The sequence below is a fragment of the Carcharodon carcharias genome, chromosome 2 (assembly GCF_017639515.1).
Source record: "Carcharodon carcharias isolate sCarCar2 chromosome 2, sCarCar2.pri, whole genome shotgun sequence".
Taxonomy (NCBI): domain Eukaryota; kingdom Metazoa; phylum Chordata; class Chondrichthyes; order Lamniformes; family Lamnidae; genus Carcharodon; species Carcharodon carcharias.
Window position 1 is genome coordinate 123,510,826 of NC_054468.1, and position 18,289 is coordinate 123,529,114.

Consider the following 18,289-nt stretch of genomic DNA (forward strand, 5'->3'; position numbering starts at 1 on the left):
TGCACTGATTCAGATCACACTTGGAAATGAATCTGTCATCTTTTGGTCTGTTTATTTCACTGTACATTACATCTCTGATGGCCTGAGCCATCAAGGTAGTGTGCAGAGTTAAAATAAAATGTAAGCTCCATTTTATAATGATGTAAAGTGGATCTCAATGAAGGCTATGTGCTACAGGGTGATGTGTGATACCCATTGTTTTTTCTTAATCACTGCAAATTCAACTTCTAAAAATTCTTTGTTCACAGCATTTGGAATGAATGAAACCCACCAAGAAAGTGAATTTAATTTACTTCGAATGGACCTAATAGAGTAATGTAACAACACTGACTCTGGGCTGGTGCAATGACATTGGTGCTATTTTATTTGTAGCTAGCATATTGTTGCCTTTAGGATGCACAATAGCCCTTTTGGACAAAGGGTGAAGACCCAGCTCACTTTCATCAGATGCACACACATCAATAAAGTTTCTGATGTGCTTCTGGGATGGGTCAGATTTGTCCTGGCAATGAGATTTCATTCACGTTGTGTCAATTCTAGTTGTTCTAATGCAGCCAATGAACTGCGAAAATGAGTTCAGACCCTTGTTGACAGCAGCATCCTGGTTAGTGGAAAATACTTGCGTAGCCACTGCTACGTAGTAGCACGAAGTGTCTTCCTTAACTCGGTGTTCAGATTTTTGAGGTATTTTGCCTTTACAGGGTAATTTGAGGTAGACCAGGCACTTTTCAGGTCCGAAAATGACAGCCTTTGATCCATTTGTGCGATACACAGTGAACAATTTTCCACTAACAGGTTTCTGTCATCAGTCCAAAAGGACGATCTGCCCACCATGTAATTCAACAACCTCATGCATGAATTACAGTGCCAGTGCAATGTCAGGTAGGTAGGCCATATGTCCCAGTGATTGGCTGATCAATTCAAACAGCATGTTCCTTCAGATGTTGGTAATAGGCAGAGTACAGAGCGTAGTCAACCAGCTCACACTTGCAAAACCTAAAATGAAACGTTTACTGTTACTGATTACTGAACAATCCTGAGTGCACAAACAGCTAGTGCTCAGCAAAGGACTTAGTTTCATACCCTTACGCCCTCACCTCAATGAATTTCGGGCTCGGCATGATACTGAACTCTTCTTCCGCCGTCTTCGTCTCCGGGCTCACTTCTTTGGGCAGGAGTCCTCTCCCAGTTCAACGGATCCTTTTACCCATCTCCAATATTCTCCCTCCACCTGGACCCCTCCCTCTGGATTCTTACCTTCTCTTGATCTTTTCACTGAGAACTGTCGGCGCGACATTAGTCGTCTCAATTTCTCTGCTCCTCTCACCCATTCTAACCTGTCTCTCTCTGAACTTACTGCACTCCATTCTCTCAGGTCCAACCCTGACATTGTCATCAAACCCGCTGACAAGGGTGGTGCTGTTGTTGTCTGGCGCACTGACCTCTACCTTGCGGAGGCTGAGCGTCAACTCGCAGACACATCCTCCTACCTCTCCCTGGACCATGACCCCCCCACTGAACATCAAGCCATTGTTTCCAGGACTGTCACTGACCTCATCTCCTCTGGGGATCTCCCTCCCACAGCTTCCAATCTGATAGTCGCCCAACCTCGGAAGGCCCGCTTCTATCTCCTACCCAAAATCCACAAACAGAACTGCCCCGGTAGACCGATCGTCTCAGCTTGCTCCTGCCCCACAGAACTCATTTCTCGTTATCTTGACTCCCTTCTCTCTCCCCTTGTCCAGTCCCTTCCCACCTACATCCGTGATTCCTCTGACACCTTACGTCACATCAACAATTTCCAGTTCCCTGGCCCCAACCGCTTCCTCTTCACCATGGACGTCCAATCCCTCTACACCTCCATCCCCCACCAGGATGGTCTGAGGGCCCTTAGCTTCTTCCTCGAACAGAGGCCCAAACAATCCCCATCCACCACTACTCTCCTCCGTCTGGCTGAACTTGTTCTCACGCTGAACAATTTCTCCTTCAACTCCTCTCACTTCCTCCAAATAAAAGTTGTGGCTATGGGTACCCGCATGGGCCCCAGCTATGCCTGTCTCTTTATGGGGTATGTGGAACATTCCTTGTTGCAGTCCTACTCCGGCCCCCTTTCACAACTCTTTCTCCGGTACATCGATGATTACTTCGGTGCCGCTTCATGCTCTCATCGGGACTTGGAAAAATTTATTAATTTTGCTTCCAATCTCCACCCCTCCATCATTTTCACGTGGTCCATCTCTGACATTTCCCTTCCCTTCCTTGACCTCTCTGTCTCAATCTCTGGTGATAGACTGTCCACCAATATCCATTACAAACCCACCGACTCCCACAGCTATCTTGACGACAGCTCCTCACACCCCGCTTCCTGTAAGGACTCCATCCCATTCTCTCAGTTCCTTCGCCTCCGTCGCATCTGTTCCGATGATGCTACATTCAAAAACAGTTCCTCTGACATGTCCTCCTTCTTCCTTAACCGAGGTTTTCCACCCACCGTCGTTGACAGGGCCCTCAACCGTGTCCAGCCCATCTCCCGCGCATCCGCCCTCACGCCTTCTCCTCCCTCCCAGAAACATGATAGGGTCCCCCTTGTCCTCACTTATCACCCCACCAGCCTCCGCATTCAAAGGATCATCCTCCGCCATTTCCGCCAACTCCAGCATGATGCCACCACCAAACACATTTTCCCTTCACACCCCTTATCGGCATTCCGTAGGGATTGCTCCCTCCGGGACACCCTGGTCCACTCCTCCATCACCCCCTACTCCTCAACCCCCTCCTATGTCACCACCCCATGCCCACGCAAAAGATGCAACACCTGCCCCTTCACTTCCTCTCTCCTCACCGTCCAAGGACCCAAACACTCCTTTCAAGTGAAGCAGCATTTCACTTGCATTTCCCCCAACTTAGTCTATTGCATTCGTTGCTCCCAATGTGGTCTCCTCTACATTGGAGAGACCAAACGTAAACTGGGCGACCGCTTTGCAGAACACCTGCGGTCTGTCCGCAAGAATGACCCAAACCTCCCTGTCGCTTGCCATTTTAACACTCCACCCTGCTCTCTTGCCCACATGTCTGTCCTTGGCTTGCTGCATTGTTCCAGTGAAGCCCAATGTAAACTGGAGGAACAACACCTCATCTTCCGACTAGGGACTTTACAGCCTTCCGGACTGAATATTGAATTCAACAACTTTAGGTCGTGAGCTCCCTGCCCCATCCCCACCCCCTTTCTGTTTCCCCCTTCCTTTTTTTTCCAATAAATTATAAAGATTTTTCTTTTCCCACCTATTTCCATTATATAAAAAAAAAACCCCACTAGAGCTATACTTTGAGTGCCCTACCATCCATTCTTAATTAGCACATTCGTTTAGATAATATCACCAACTTTAACTTTAACACCTATGTGTTCTATTGTACTATTGTCGTTGACATCTTTTGATGATCTGCTTCTATCACTGCTTGTTTGTCCCTACAACCAAACCACCCCCCCCCACCTCTCTCTCTCTCTATCTCTCCGCCCCCCACACACACACCTTAAACCAGCTTATATTTCAACTCTTTCTTGGACTCGAACTCAAGTTCTGTCGAAGGGTCATGAGGACTCGAAACGTCAACTCTTTTCTTCTCCGCCGATGCTGCCAGACCTGCTGAGTTTTTCCAGGTAATTCTGTTTTTGTTTTGGATTTCCAGCATCAGCAGTTTTTTTGTTTTTATGCTAACAATCAGTTTAACATAATCGGTCAAGCTCATAATGTGGTTCATTTACACTTGCTAGAAGCAACATACATTCATTCGGGGGGACCCGTTCTCTGCAAACAAAAGAAGTATGTTCAAAACAAAAATACCTGGAAAAACTCAGCAGGTCTGACAGCATCTGCGGAGAGGAACACAGTTAACATTTCGAGTCCATATGACTCTTCAACAGAACCCAATGTGTTCAAGCCTTGCATCTTTTTGGAACCGTTGCTTTCTGCATGGCAATGCCTCACCCAATCAGACTCAACTTGCCAACCAATCAGCACCCTTTTCTCCTGTAGTATAAATTGTTGTGATCATTTGAAATTTGGCATTCTTGCATTTGTCCTGATGAGTGCAAGATGAGAAGCTTTGGCAACATGTCTCTTTTCAACAATATTCAAGTTCTGTACTACTAAGCGACTTCATGATTATAAACCGTAAAGCTGGAGAATTGTACAGAATATTAGCTGATTCAATAACAACCACTTACATTCAAATATAGGGCGATATGTAGCACCATTACCACAATGCCCCAAGATACTTTATGGGGCAGTGGAAGAAAAGAAATATTGAACATAGAGGGATAGATTAGGAGAGGTGATTGAGAAGATAGATTTTGTGTAGGTTTTTCTTAAAAGTCAGAGAGAAAACCAGAGGTGGAGAGATTTAGAGAGGGCATTCCACAGTGGAAGGCGAGGTGTCTGAAAGCAATGAGATTAACGGGGAGGAGACACAAAAAAGATGAGAATTGGAGGATGGGGTGACTGTGAGGATAAAGGTTTTGAGAGGCTGCAGATAAAGGGTGGACAAGACCAAGGATTTGCAAATGGGGGCAAGCACTCTAAATGTAATCTTTTATGAGGTAGGGAGTCAAATATGGAATAGCGAGCATGAAGGTGATAGCGGAGCAGGACTTATTGGAGGGCAAAATATGGGTGGTTGCATTTTAGGCTAGGAGTTGGTGGAGAATAGAGGGGGAGGGATGTTCAGAGGAGGGCCGAAGAAAGGGTCAAAGTTTCTGTGACAGATGGGCTGACATAGGGGTAATTATGAAGAGGAGTAGAAAGCAGCCTAGTAATGGATAGGATGGGGAACCTGATGGTCAGTTCAGGGTTAAATAGGACATCAAAGTTTTGCACAGTGTGTTTCAATTTCAGCTAAGTGGCTGGACAAGAAGAGTCAGTGATAACGGAATGGAGTTCCCGGTGCTGGACAATATGGCTCTGAGTTTCTGATGTTCAGTTCATAGAATTATAAAACGGTTATAGCGGAGAGGAAGGCCATTCAGCCCAACGTATTTACGCTGGCTCTCTGCAAGGGTAACTTGGCGAGTCCCTTGATCAACTTTTCTCCATGTTTTCTATTCAAATAATTATCTAATTTTCTTTTGAAAGCCTCGATTGAATCTGCCTCCATCACACACTCAGGCAGTGCATTGCAGATCATAACCACTCACTGCATAAGAAACATTTTCCTCATGTCGCTATTGGTTTCTTTGTCAGTCACATTAAATCTGTGATCTCTCCTTTTTGACCCTTCGCCATTGGAAACAGTTTCCTATCTACTCTGTCGAGGTCTCTCATGATTTTGAATACCTCTATCAAATCTCCTCTCAGCACTCTCCAAGGAGAACTGTCCCAGTTACTCCAATCCAACCACACAACTGAAGACCCTCCTCCCTGGAACCACTCTCATAAATCCTCTCCAATGCTGTCACGTCTGCCCTCAAGTGTGGTGCCTATAATTGAACACAATACTCTAGTCAAGTCCAAACCAGTGTTTTATAAATGTTCACTAAAACTTCCTTGCTTTTGTACTCTGCCTCTGCTAATAAATCCAGGATCCTGTACACCCTTTAAACCACTTTCACAGCCTGTCCTGCCACCTTCGATGATTTGTGTGCATACGCTCCCAGGCCTCTCTCCTCTTGCACCCCCTTTAGAACTGTATCCTTTATTTTACATTGCTTCTCCTTGTTCATCCTACTAACATATATCACTTCACACTTCTTTGCGTTAAATTTCACCAGCTATCTGTACGTCCATTCCACCAGCCTGTCCATGTACGTCCTCTTGAAGTCTATTACTATCCTCCTCACTGTTGAAGTTGTGACTCACCTAAGACTTGTGATAGATAAAAGGATGTGGCAAAGAGGTTAAGTTGGGTGTACCTATACCTGAAACACATGCAAGACAAAGCTGCAGATGCTGTCACCATGTGAATGAAAGAAGGTAAGGAGAACTTTTGGATAGATCCTTGGGAGGCTCTAAAGGTGACACTACAGTGGGAGTGAGGAGAAAAACCATAGCTGTCTCTGTTCAGATAGGCAGGAATGGAACCACTCAAGGACAGGATCCACTCCAGAACTGCAACCACTCAAGAGCAGGCCCACAGAGCTGGACAACAGAGAACGGTGATGAAATATGATGTGTCACAGAACAGATTGAAGTGGACAGGAGCAATAACACATCGTAGTCACTGTGACAGTCAATAACATCACCTTCAATCACTGCAGATGTCATTTATGACTTTGGCTATGGCAGTCTCTGTACTATAGGCAGAGCATAAGCAGGACTCATGGGATTCAAACAACAGGTTTTTGGACCAGTGAAAAATGTTGGGAGGTGTCGATATGTTTGAGGATTTTATTACAAAATGAAGGTTTTGGATATGGTGGTAATTGGAGAGGGCTGATGTTGAAGGGACTGTTTAGAGGGTAGGGGGGGGATTAATGAGTGTTTTTAAGGGGGTGGGGTTTGAATGGTCAAAGCATAAGGATAAAGGAAGCAGAAAGATGATGTCATGGAAGAGGTAAGTTTGGATACAGTTGGATGGTGGGAGATGGAAATAAAACAGCAGAATGGTAGAGGTCAACTGGGAGAAGGGGAAAGAGAGAATGGAAAGGTAGCAACAGAAGCAGCTGCATGGATGGTTTCAATCTTGGAGAGAATAATAAGTTGCTGATAATTGAGGTATAAGTGGTTTGAGGAAGCAGTTCTTCAGGGGACAGAGGAGAACAGCGTTATCCTTACCAACCAGGATAGCCTTGGAGCGTTAATAATGAACTTTATGCGATTCTTTTCATGACCTCAGGGCATTCTAGAGTGCTGTACTTTTGAAGTATAATCTCTGTTGTAGGGAAATAGAAAGCCAATTTATGTATAGCAAGATCCCACAGACAACAATGAGATAGTGACTAATTAATCTGTTTTAGTTAGGTAAGGGATAAATATTGGACAATACCCTAGCAGAACTCCCCTGGTGAGTGTAGTGGGGTATGAGGGAAACTATAGCAGGTTGGGGAGTCTAAAGAATCACGAGGAGAAGGAATCAGAATTTATAAGTCAAGCTTCTGTAGGCATCACCATGACAGTAATGGGCATGGTCACAAAGCAGCAAATGTTTCTAGTGGATGATACAGAGCAGGCAGTGACTGGCAATCTGCCAGCATAGTTATGGATTGGGGCTGGGAGAAGTGTATAGTATGGAGAAGAAATGAGAGAGGGGTCAACCTGCAGGAAATTAGCTGGGAAAGCTGATTAGTGGAACAGGCAGTTGGAGTTGTTGCTCGAGGAGAGTCAGTGGTAGAGAATACAAGGAACTTGCAGGGAGAAGCTTGCAGGTTCAGTCAAAAGCAGCTGCATCTGATAGGGCAGCAGGGGAAAGACTACAGAAGGATATTTCACTGCCATGATTTTGGTTATGAAAGACCAGCTCAGTTTTCCAGTTTTATCATTTTTCTCCACCCGTCCATGCTTCCCCGTAACACACACAAACCTCTTCAGCCGAGATGCCAGGATAATTGACTGCCCCATTTAGTTCAGAGTTGAAGCCAATCTCACTCCTATATGACTGAACACTGAGAATTCTAGTAGGGTGAGCAGACAATGCTAATTTTTAATGCCTTCTAGGTAGGATGATTCATTGTTTTTGAGGAATTCCAAGCAGGAGAACAGCTGAGAAAATTCATCACAACTGTGACATGCAGATTAGAAATGTTTCAGTTCCAGAGATTGAACCTGTAAGTCCGTGGTTAGGAAGTAAGGACTCTGCCACTCCTAAAACTCAAATACTAAGTCTCTTCTTTTCACTAAGTGACTGAGAAACTCAATTGTGCTTCACCTGTTTTTAAGACAAAGAATTAATGCTGCAGGATCCATTATAGCACATGATGCATGTGCTTACTCTGCACTGGATGTATGGTGCATACTGATTGGTCAGAGTGCTCTGTATAATTGGAATGGAAGGAAGCTGTTTAGTCCCTCTTCAAGTCTGTCCTGCTATTCAATGTGATCATCCAGGAATCTTGGCTAAAATTGGCATTTGGCCAATTTCAGGCCCCTTTGTGAAATTCGATCGCAAGCTGCGATCAGTTTATTCGGACATGCAGCAACTAAACCAAAGTTCTTCAAGAAATCGCTGGAGACTGCCATCCAAAAGTAAGTTGAAGGTAATCTTTTTGACTTACTTTAATGTGGAGCTGGGAGGAGCACCGTTATGGCCATGAAGATCTGAGTCAGTGCTGGGCCACTGCTGGCCCCAATCCTGATTTCATCCTGCCCTGTGAATCCAGACACTCTGGGATATTGGCTGATGTCCAAGCCAACCCAATTCACTCTCTCTCTTTCTAATGCCACAAGGGGAAAAGAGAAAGAGAGAGAAAGAAAGAGGGAGAGAGTAAAAAAGAAAGAGAGGGAGGGAGAGACTTGCATTTACACAGCATCTTTCGCAACCTTTGACATCCCAAAGTGAATCACAACCAATCAAATAATTTTATTTTTAAAAAGTGTATTCACTGTTGTAATGTAGGGCACAGCAGTCAACTGGTGCACAGCAAGATCCCACAAACATCAATGTGATAATGACAAGATCATCTGTTTTGGTGATGACTGTTATCATAAAGAGGTCAATGTGTCAATTTTGCCATGGTTCTGCTGCCAGTTTCATTAGATGCATGCAGCATGTTTTAAGCACAATTCAAATTCTAGGCAAAGATACAGCTGAACTTCGAAACCAATATAATACTCCACTTGCTTTTTCTTCCAGCAGGGTAAGAATATTGTCTTTCCCCAGCGTGTTCCTATCCCTTCTGTCCAATGTCACACTGTCCCCTTTAAGTGGCATTTTTTAAAGATGAACATCTGTCTTGACTGCAATCTCAGAATGATGCTGACCGCATCAGTGACATCTTCCCAGTTTCCACACCAGTTATCCCATAACCTCTTCGAGAATGCCACTTAGTATAGAGTAGAGTAATTTAGTCTGGATGAGGATAATTTGAGGTAGGATGAGGTAATTCAGAGGAGATTGCGGCCCATTAGGTACTTAACACAGTTTGTCTAACATCGTTTCATGAAGGACCCTTACAGTCAGGACAGATAGTAAACAAAGACAATTGTCATCCCATTGATCTGGGCTAGATTTGAACATAAATATCAGCACTTAACCTAATTTGCCACCCAGTTCCTTTCATCACTTCCTTATGATGATAAGTCCAGACTTTGACTGCAGGTTTCTGCTGAACATTGAGAAATGTAACAGCATAACCAGTCCAGCTTTTCTGAATACCTAATAATGTCAGAGATGTGTTCATTTTTCAGATTTCAATAAAACCAGTCCCACAGGCACATCAAAATGTAGTTCTCTTAACCAACCTTGAGTTCTTCTTGTTCTGCACTGTCAGCTGAGACTTTCTGGACAGCAGTAGATAGTGAATTTGCCACTTGTGGTTGAGCCTCTACGAGTGTCTTAAGCTTCATGTCAACTGACCTGCTATTTTGACTTCCTAAATTAACAAGCAAGAATAAAATTAGGAATATTAAATACGTTAGAAAATGACAGATTAAAAAACAGCTGTGATTTAAAAGGTCATGCTAGCAATAGAGACAAAAATCTAACCATTTGAAGTAACAAAAAAAAACTAAGTCACACATCAACAATTTAAGAATAAGTCTCTTTTCTCAAAAACTGAAAGTTTTCACACTCAGATAAAACAAACCATAAAATGCATTGGCTTGGATTTTCCTTCTATTGATAGGTTTGTAGCAGTGTGGACCTGATACAAAGAAGAAATTGCTGCTGACCTAGTGTCGTAGTATAAAACATCATGGAAGGAGGCCATTCAGTCCATCGTGCCTGTACCAGCTGTTTGATAGAGATATCCAACACCCTTACAACAACTGATGTGTTGCAGTGAAAGGATAGCTATGGCCCCTTGACACTGTTAAAATCTGGCACAGCAGGTTTTGGGCAGGTCTTAAACACTAGGGTTTTTTTTAGGAAGAGGATTATAGGTGCAATATTTAGAGGTGGATTTGAGCTGGTAATCTTTAAGAATACATTTTACTCTGTTTACAAATTTGCTCAAAAATGGGCAGCAATTCAGAGGAGAATCCAGCCATTAACTCATGAATGTAAGGTTTCAGAATGGCCATATTTCAAATACACTTTCTATATTTAATTCCCAAAAATGAGACTGTAAGATTTCAAAAAATTTTGAAATTTCACAAACCCATCAATGTTCGAGTTAAAATAGGTAAAAACTGCTTACTAATAATTTGAAAACTCAGTGAAAGCTGAAAATGACACATCTACAGTGCATGAAAAAACAATAAGATTCTTATAGGCAATTTTATGCAATATGTGGAGTTACAGAATGTTACACTATTCGACCATCCAGAACATAATCAGATCCTACTTATGCAATTTTTTTTTCGCCAGCTTCTAAAAGTAAAATTTTCTCAGGCAGAATAATTATCTTAAACCTATAGTACAGACAGGTAGAAACAGTGATAACACTGAGCTTCTGCATTTACCAAGTAATACACAGTTCACTTAAGGCCCCTGATTTCCATTTAAATTAGGCAGCCACCCTTAATGTAGCTGGGATGGGGTAGTGTTGGTATGTGAATAGCAGAAAGTGAAGGTTTGAGAGTTTCCGTTGAGTAGTTGAAATGAATTAATTGTTACAGTGGAAAGGAAGAGGAAGGACTGGGTTTCAGAGAGTCTGATGAAGGGGAATCGGCCACAAATCAATAGTGGTGACTGGGTGATGGGGAGCAGTGAAAAGATAGAGGACAAATAAGGAGGAAAGATACTGATCCCAGATAGCTTGTTAGCAAATGATAAACATAAAAGAGATTAGTGATATGAAGTGTGAGCATAAGATGGAGAGGAGAGAATGAGGAACATAACTATATAAATAAGCACGGGGCTGGGGATGGGGGGAGTCTCATGGTTTGGGTGAATTTGTTTTATTTTACAGCTGTAAAGAGGGTATTGCATAAAAAAATGTTGCTAATAATGCCATACTGACTGGGGAAACCTATATTTGCTTTAAGTAATACAGGTCCACACCATGGGAAAACCATTTCATAAATCCACCCCCTGCATTGTCCCAACTTAACCTCACCTCACTACAACTGGAGTCATTGCCTCTGGGCACAACTAAATCCTGTGTAGATTTTCTTAGGATATAGGTTCTGTGATTTGGCAGGATAGTGGCATGGTGCTGAGGTTTTACAGCTGATGGTTTGTCCTGGAACTTCATCGCATTGAGAGGAATGGTTCTGTATTTTGGTGGAGATTAAGCAGCAGGAGACAGGTTGGAAAGAGAATCAGTGTCTATAACTGGTCTTGTGTATCCACCTGTTTCCTGGGTCCCTTCTCAATCTGCCAATGGCAAACTCAACATCTGTTCCTGTCTCGTCACCCTATGCAGCCACGACTTCCCTACAACTTCCCGGTTCTTCCATTATCCTCCAACGTCACAGGCTACAACCAGCTGTCCATTGGATAGACCCGAGAGTCATGGCTGGAAGGACCATGGATATAATTGATCACATGATAAACTTAGCCAATGAAAGTCAAGTACAATCATAGATTAGTTCCACCTTGCAGAGACTTAGCCAGGAACACAGATTCACAGTTCAGGGTAATAAATAAGAACATTGTTAACAAGAAATGTTACAATTGCAGCAAGTGTGAGCAGACAGGCATTTTTAAATTACATAAATAAAAAAAAAAACAAATCCAAACCAATCTCTAATGGAATAATTAAACCAGAAAAGTTTTGCAAGTGAGAGCTTGTTGTGAGCAGAGATAACAAGATCTACCCACTATATGATGAGAATTGTACTTGAAATTTATTGTACCTTGGCCCCTCTGATAAACAGGTGACTATTTCATGCAATGTGATACTGGGCCAAGGGTATCAGGCTTGATTCCAAGTTTCTCCTGGACTATATTAATGGTAATGGTTGCTTTAATCGCTCTTAACTGTCGCCAGTGACTTCTGATTATGTATCTGCATATGAATGTCTAGTGGAAAAAATTAGTTTGGCTACAATATTCCCATGATCAGATCATTTGCCAACATTCAATGCCACACGAGGAATGGTCACTTGGATAATGTACAGTAGAGCTGCAAGTTCTATGGAACGTACCCCACTTTCAGGAAAGGAAAGTTAATAGGAAAAGTTAAAGAATATACAATATATCGAATCTAATATTCTGAAGTAGGAGAATGTTTTCTAGTGAAAATAAGTGTGTATTGACTAAATTCTACAACATTATTTACTTTTTTTCCTACTTGCAGTGAGCTTGTATCAGTATTGGCAATAAATGTCAATTCTAGTGCCATGACAACCAAAATTACAGATACCATTAATGTACATAAACTGTATACACATTTTGTAATATTGTATTGTTTCAAGGTATTGCTATAAAAACTCAAGTTTTGCTGCAGCTTCAATTTTCAGTCTCTATGTATATATGCATCAAAAACAGAAAAGACAGACAGGAAAAGCTCATGCAAGCACCAAAAATTGCATTTTATGTCAAACAGCACAACATAGTTAGAATTACCAAAAGAATCAAGGTCAGTTTCAATGTTAGTATGTTCCTCTCCACCTCCCAAAATAGAGTATTCAGCGCCTTCCTCATTAATATCTACCCCAACAGTATCATCTGTAGGAAGAAGAAAATCAGCAAAAGCAATCATGATACATTGCATCATTGAACATATCATTTGTCATTAATAAGTATTTCTATGTTAGTCTATGCAAAAGTGTGAGACAGTGTGTGTTGCAATGAAAATTGTTAGTTTATTACTCTCAAATTTACTTTTAGAACATCTGTAAAGACTGACATTACCTACATGATTGGTGTTTGTACAACATTATATGTGCAGTACAATGAAAAGCACGAGAACATCAGTAGGTTGGTATCAGCAGAAACATACGCAGGCTGTACAAAATCCAGTTTTAAAGTTTGATAAAGTGCAGAGGTGGTCAACTGAATTGTTTTAAAAATGTTAATGTTAGCAATGAGCATATACTTCCCTGATCTCTTTTCAGTTATTAGAACCATCATCAGCAGTTGGAAGTTAAGCTGACAAAGCTTTGTGCATGCTTAAAACACTCACACTGATGGCCAGCTCTCAGGGGGTAGGCCTAAGTGCTTTGCTTTCCTGCATTTAATTAATTGTGCAGCCAATCCCTCCGTCAACTGGCTGGCAGGTGGCTTCTAATATTGTGAACGAGTGCAGACTCGCGGTAATAGTCTGGTCAGCGCAGATGCAAGAAGTACGAGCATCAGAAGTCTGCACCTAGTGATGCCATGGGACAGGGAATTAGTGGGTGCTGTTGTGCAATGATATCAGGAGGTTGGTGACATTACTTCCAGCAATGGAATGCTCCCACTGAACAGCAAATTCAATGGTCGAAAGAAATCTGGCAACATTCAGAAGACCCACTTAGAAAAAAAAGGGCCAGTGGGCAAAAAAAAATTAGTAGGCTTGGCTTTTAATTGCTGCCAGCTATCTGAGACCTACTTTATGGGATAGTTTAAACACTGTGTGAATGGGTAATACAATTGTGACTCATCGAAACCTCTTCTGACAAAACCTTCCAAACCCACAACTTCTACCACCTAAAAGGGCAAGGGCAGTAGATGAATCATAGACCACCACCTGGAAGATCCCTTCCAAGATACACACCATCCTGATTTGGAAATATACCGCTGTTCCTTCACTGTCGCTGAGTCAAAATCCTGGAACTCCCTCCCTAACAGCATCGTGGGTGTATCTACACTACATAGACTGCAGCGGTTCAAGAAGGCAACTCACCACCATCTTCTCAAGGGCAACTAGGGATGGGCAACAAATACTAGCCTAGCCAGTGATGCCCAAATCCCATGAAAGAATAAATAAAAGGCAAACTGCTTTGTTACAGAAACTTTTCAGGTACTGCATTGCTTGGAATAGTATATTGATGAGATGAACAAAGAAAAATATCTTGCATTTGTCTATTTAGAGCCTTAGGTACTTAGGATATCTCAAAATAATTGAATTAGGGACATCCTAGTTCAGGGCTGTCCATGATAAGTTATCCCCCTTTCTACTCTGTGGGAGGGTGGGGGGGATTCAGTGGAGGTGAAATTTCTGATCACTCCATAATCTTCAACCTCTCTTTGAAACAAATAGTTATTCAGCTCCATTTTGTTGGGAGTCGGTAACCTTGCATGAACTGTTTTCTCTTTGAGGACTTCCACTATCCGTTAGAAGTGTTTCCTCTAATTTCTAGTCTTCTTCAAAGTTTGTGAATTTTGTCCTTGTGATTTCTAGGTCCATGTTCATTGCCCAACATAAATATAAAAAGATGGGACAAAAGTAATCACGAAATAGATTTGAAAATAGTTTGTTAGAGAATAAGTCTAGTTAAAAAGACTTAAATAGTAAAATTGCAAATAAGTAAAATTAAAATAAAAGAATTACAACAGAGAAGAGAGAGGATAAGGAGGAAATGTATGGGACAAGCAACATTAAAGTATTGAAAATGTTTACCTAAAATAATTTCTTTAGTTGAGTAGTTAAGTTTAATATTACAGTAATAAAGCTATTCTAGACATTGAATAGGAACAACTATTATGTAAATTGCAGCATCAAGTGACTGAGTGGCACAGGGGGATTTGGAGGCATAGAACAACCAGGAAGATGCACACTGTCATGAGTACAGAGGCTTGTGTCATGCTGGAGATGTGGCCCAACAAGCAGCCACCACCAAGCAATGAAGCCAGTTGTCCCAGATGCCCTAATCTGTATGGGAGTGCATTTGGTTGCTGCTCCTACTGTTCCTCCTACCCTGGGATTTACTTAAGAATGCTACTGGTGAGGCAACTAGCCTGAAATTCAATTCTTGTGAGCGGCAAGTTGCCCGGGAGGCATACAGAGTTCTGGCAACTAGCTCCAAGTTTTTATCATGAGGTCCAATTTTGAATTGCCGCATGCAACATCAACTCAGGGCTCAGATCACTTTCTATCCTACTGTGCCTGAGTTTTAATTAAGTTTTCATATTTTGTGGCAGTGTTAGTTATGATAAACCATCTTGCTGTGAGCAAAGCCTCTGTGCTGAGGCTGAGAAAACAAAGCAGTGTATCATCAGTAGCAAGGATCGAACAATTGTTCAGAACAGAAGACAAACATAGCTGGGATTTCTGCAAGCCCTGCAGCATTGAGGATCTGGGGTAGAAAGTATTGCACAGTGCAATCATGCACAACAATTTAAATTATTTTTGTTATTTTATGGACACAATGTCTGCTCACGCCTTTTGCAACCTGGAGGAATTTATTTGATTACCTAAAGGGACAGCTCTTCAATTTCTGGTTGCTCTTTAGTCCAACACTCCCTGATTATTAGGATGATCCACAATGTCAAGCAGAGGCCTGAGCAGGGGAGGGGAGATTGCCAACTCTGGCGGACATATTCCTGGATGGTTGGTAACCCCAATCAGGGAAAACTTGTTGGGAACTGGATCCAGAGCCTGAAGAGGCTCAAGGTTCAGGAGGTCAGTTTTAATTTCTTTTTCCGATTTCCTTAAGGGACAGGAGTACTCCTCCGGGTGTCACAACGAAGCCTTGACCCCTTTGAGGGGAGATCATCCGCTCTGCCTAGATTACGAGCAGACCTCGCCACTCTCCTCCACCCACCATGCCACCACTCCCCATTATGGCAAAATGCCACCTAATTGCTGCCACATTCACCCACTCTCCTCCCACAATCATGCTAAATGGCCTTCTAGTTCCCACAGGACCCTAGCTGTGATGTCCTGACACCAATCTCAGCTGCTGTCAGCTGGCCAGGCTATTAATTTGGCTAGCTGTTGGGTAGAAGTCTCCAGGTCATTTAAATAAGATCCTGGACATTAAGATTGGGAAGGCCTCTAGGTCCTGACCTTGTTGAGTTTTCCCTAACTTCCTTGCTGATATTGGGACCTATGTTTCAATTCCTTTATAAGTTGTACTTCCATGCTGGCTAGTAATGATTGTACTGAGATTTTATTAAAGAGTATATTATTTTACAATAAAAATACTGGTAACCAAGAAATAGGTTGCTTGTGTTAAATTTCACTAACCTCCAGCTGCCTTTGATCTTTCTCTCAACTTTTCTGTTGTCAGTTCATTGTAGCTGGGAAGATCAGACATCTTAACTCCAGATCGAGCTTCTGCAATTAGCTGACGAGCTCTCTCTCTCAACTGGCGACGTCGCTCTTCATCTTGGTGCTGGAAGATATTGAATAGCTGCCATCACAGTAATTGACAAAAACGCAATTTCATTCCAAAATTGATCATCATGATAGCAAGCATGATGCTTCAGACAGCACATCAACAATTCTTCCTGTGGAGTAGCTAGATATATTCTACTTTATAACCTGAAATTGTTCAAAATGGAGATAAAATAAAAATATTATACTTAAATTTTACAAATCAAAACTCATTAATGCCATATGCATTTTAATACAGAGGCAAACTGACAACACAGTATTATCCACCCATTGCAGCATAATGATAGTTATTTAATTACACTGGGAAAATATTCTCCAATTTACTACATCTATGCAAAAGACTTATCCATAATTTAATTTAATCATCTAGTCAATCCAAAATTATTTTGTTATTGCATGCAATCCTCTCGCAGATGATAAGGCAGATAATGTGTTCACACCAACAACAGCACTCTTGAAACAACTCTACAAAGTGCCCAAGAGGGTGTGGGGTTGGCTGGTTTTCTGTGGGGACATGCTTTTCATTTAATCTCTCAACGCATTGATATTACAAGTCTAAATTATTGCCAATGAAACAATTCAAACAAATATTAGTTTATTAGAAAACCAATGTGTATGTTATTGTAGGCCAATTACATTTACCATTAAAATAAGACCAACACCCACTGCATCATGTAGTTGTAGGATAAAACAGAACATATGTGAAGGATGTTACACAAATCAGTATTAAAAGAGAGAACACTGATTTTTTAAAGTTTTGAACTCACCATTTGTTGTCCTTTCCTATTTAGATTTTTGTATGAGTAATGTTTCATGACAACATTGTAACTGAAAAGGGGAGATAGGGATTGGTGTGTGTCTACACCTCCAAGAGAGTGATCAGAGGCACACATTATAATAGTTACAGCAATACCCCTTTTGCATTAAGTGATGGCTATTTCCTTTAGTACTCATGCAACTGATAGCTTAGACTAATTTGATAAAATTACTCTATTAGTACTGTGTGCCTGCATAATAAATTTCACTAGATCTCATTTCTGTTTTTAAATCTAAATTTTTGAATACGGAGTAGCAACATTCCCAGCCATTTGTAACTCTTCAGTTCAGAACAAAAAAAATCCTACAAATGTTGGAAATCTGAACTTAAACACAGAAAATATTGGAAACACTCGCCTTTTAGATTATGACTGTTCCTTAGAACTCAACTCTGAGGGAAGGTCTGAATCCAAAATGCTGGCTTGCCTTTTCTCTTTATGTGTGCTGATTGACTTGTAGCATATTTCCTGCACTTCCTGTGTTTAATATTCTCTATAGAATGTACTTAAATTAACATGTATGCACACTGCACAACGTTCCATTATTCGTAGCTGTAGTGTTGAAGCTGCCTTTGGTGTAAAGGTCTCCAGTGAACAAATACATATTTATAAGTCAAAGAGATTATGTTTTTTTCCCTTAAAGAAGAACTCCAATGATTTACTGAACAATCTGGAATAAGTTTATAATAGCACCATAAACATATTTCTATTGTGAAAAACAGCACCATAAATTTAAATACATTAGTTAGGTGGCAAGAGCACAGAGTGTGCTCTGGGTGGGGGACTTCAATGTCCATCACTAACAATGGCTCGGTATCACCACTACTGACCGAGCTGGCCGAGTCCTAAATGACATAGCTGCTAGACTGGGTCTGTAGCAGGTGGTGAGGGAAACAAGGGGGAGAAAGATACTTGGCCTCATCCTCACCAACCTGCTTGCAGCAGATGCATCTGTCCATGACAGTATTGGTGACCACCAAACTGTCGTGGAGACGAAGTCCCGCCTTCACATCGAGGATACCCTCCATCATGTTGTGTGGCACTACCACCGTGCTAAATGGGACAGATTTCAAACAGGTCTAGTAACTCAAGACTGAGCATCCATGAGGTGGTGTGGGCCAACAGCAGCAGCAGAATTGTACTCAAACACAATCTGTAACCTCGTGGCCTGGCATAT

The 18,289-nt window shown here is 41.8% G+C and overlaps 1 protein-coding gene across 4 annotated transcripts in view; it reads right to left on the minus strand.

The window, feature by feature from the left end:
* Window positions 1–18,289, minus strand: part of ehbp1 (EH domain binding protein 1) — a 383,657-nt gene that overhangs the window by 68,050 nt on the left and 297,318 nt on the right. For 2 of the 4 annotated variants that reach the window (XM_041177904.1, XM_041177877.1), the window contains 3 exons: window positions 16,148–16,295; window positions 12,601–12,702; window positions 9,390–9,520 (listed from right to left, as the gene is read on the minus strand). In XM_041177904.1, coding sequence (XP_041033838.1) covers window positions 9,390–9,520; window positions 12,601–12,702; window positions 16,148–16,295 — 381 coding nt within the window. The remainder of the gene's footprint in view (window positions 1–9,389; window positions 9,521–12,600; window positions 12,703–16,147; window positions 16,296–18,289) is intronic. The other 2 variants (XM_041177886.1, XM_041177895.1) reach the window with 2 other exon arrangements.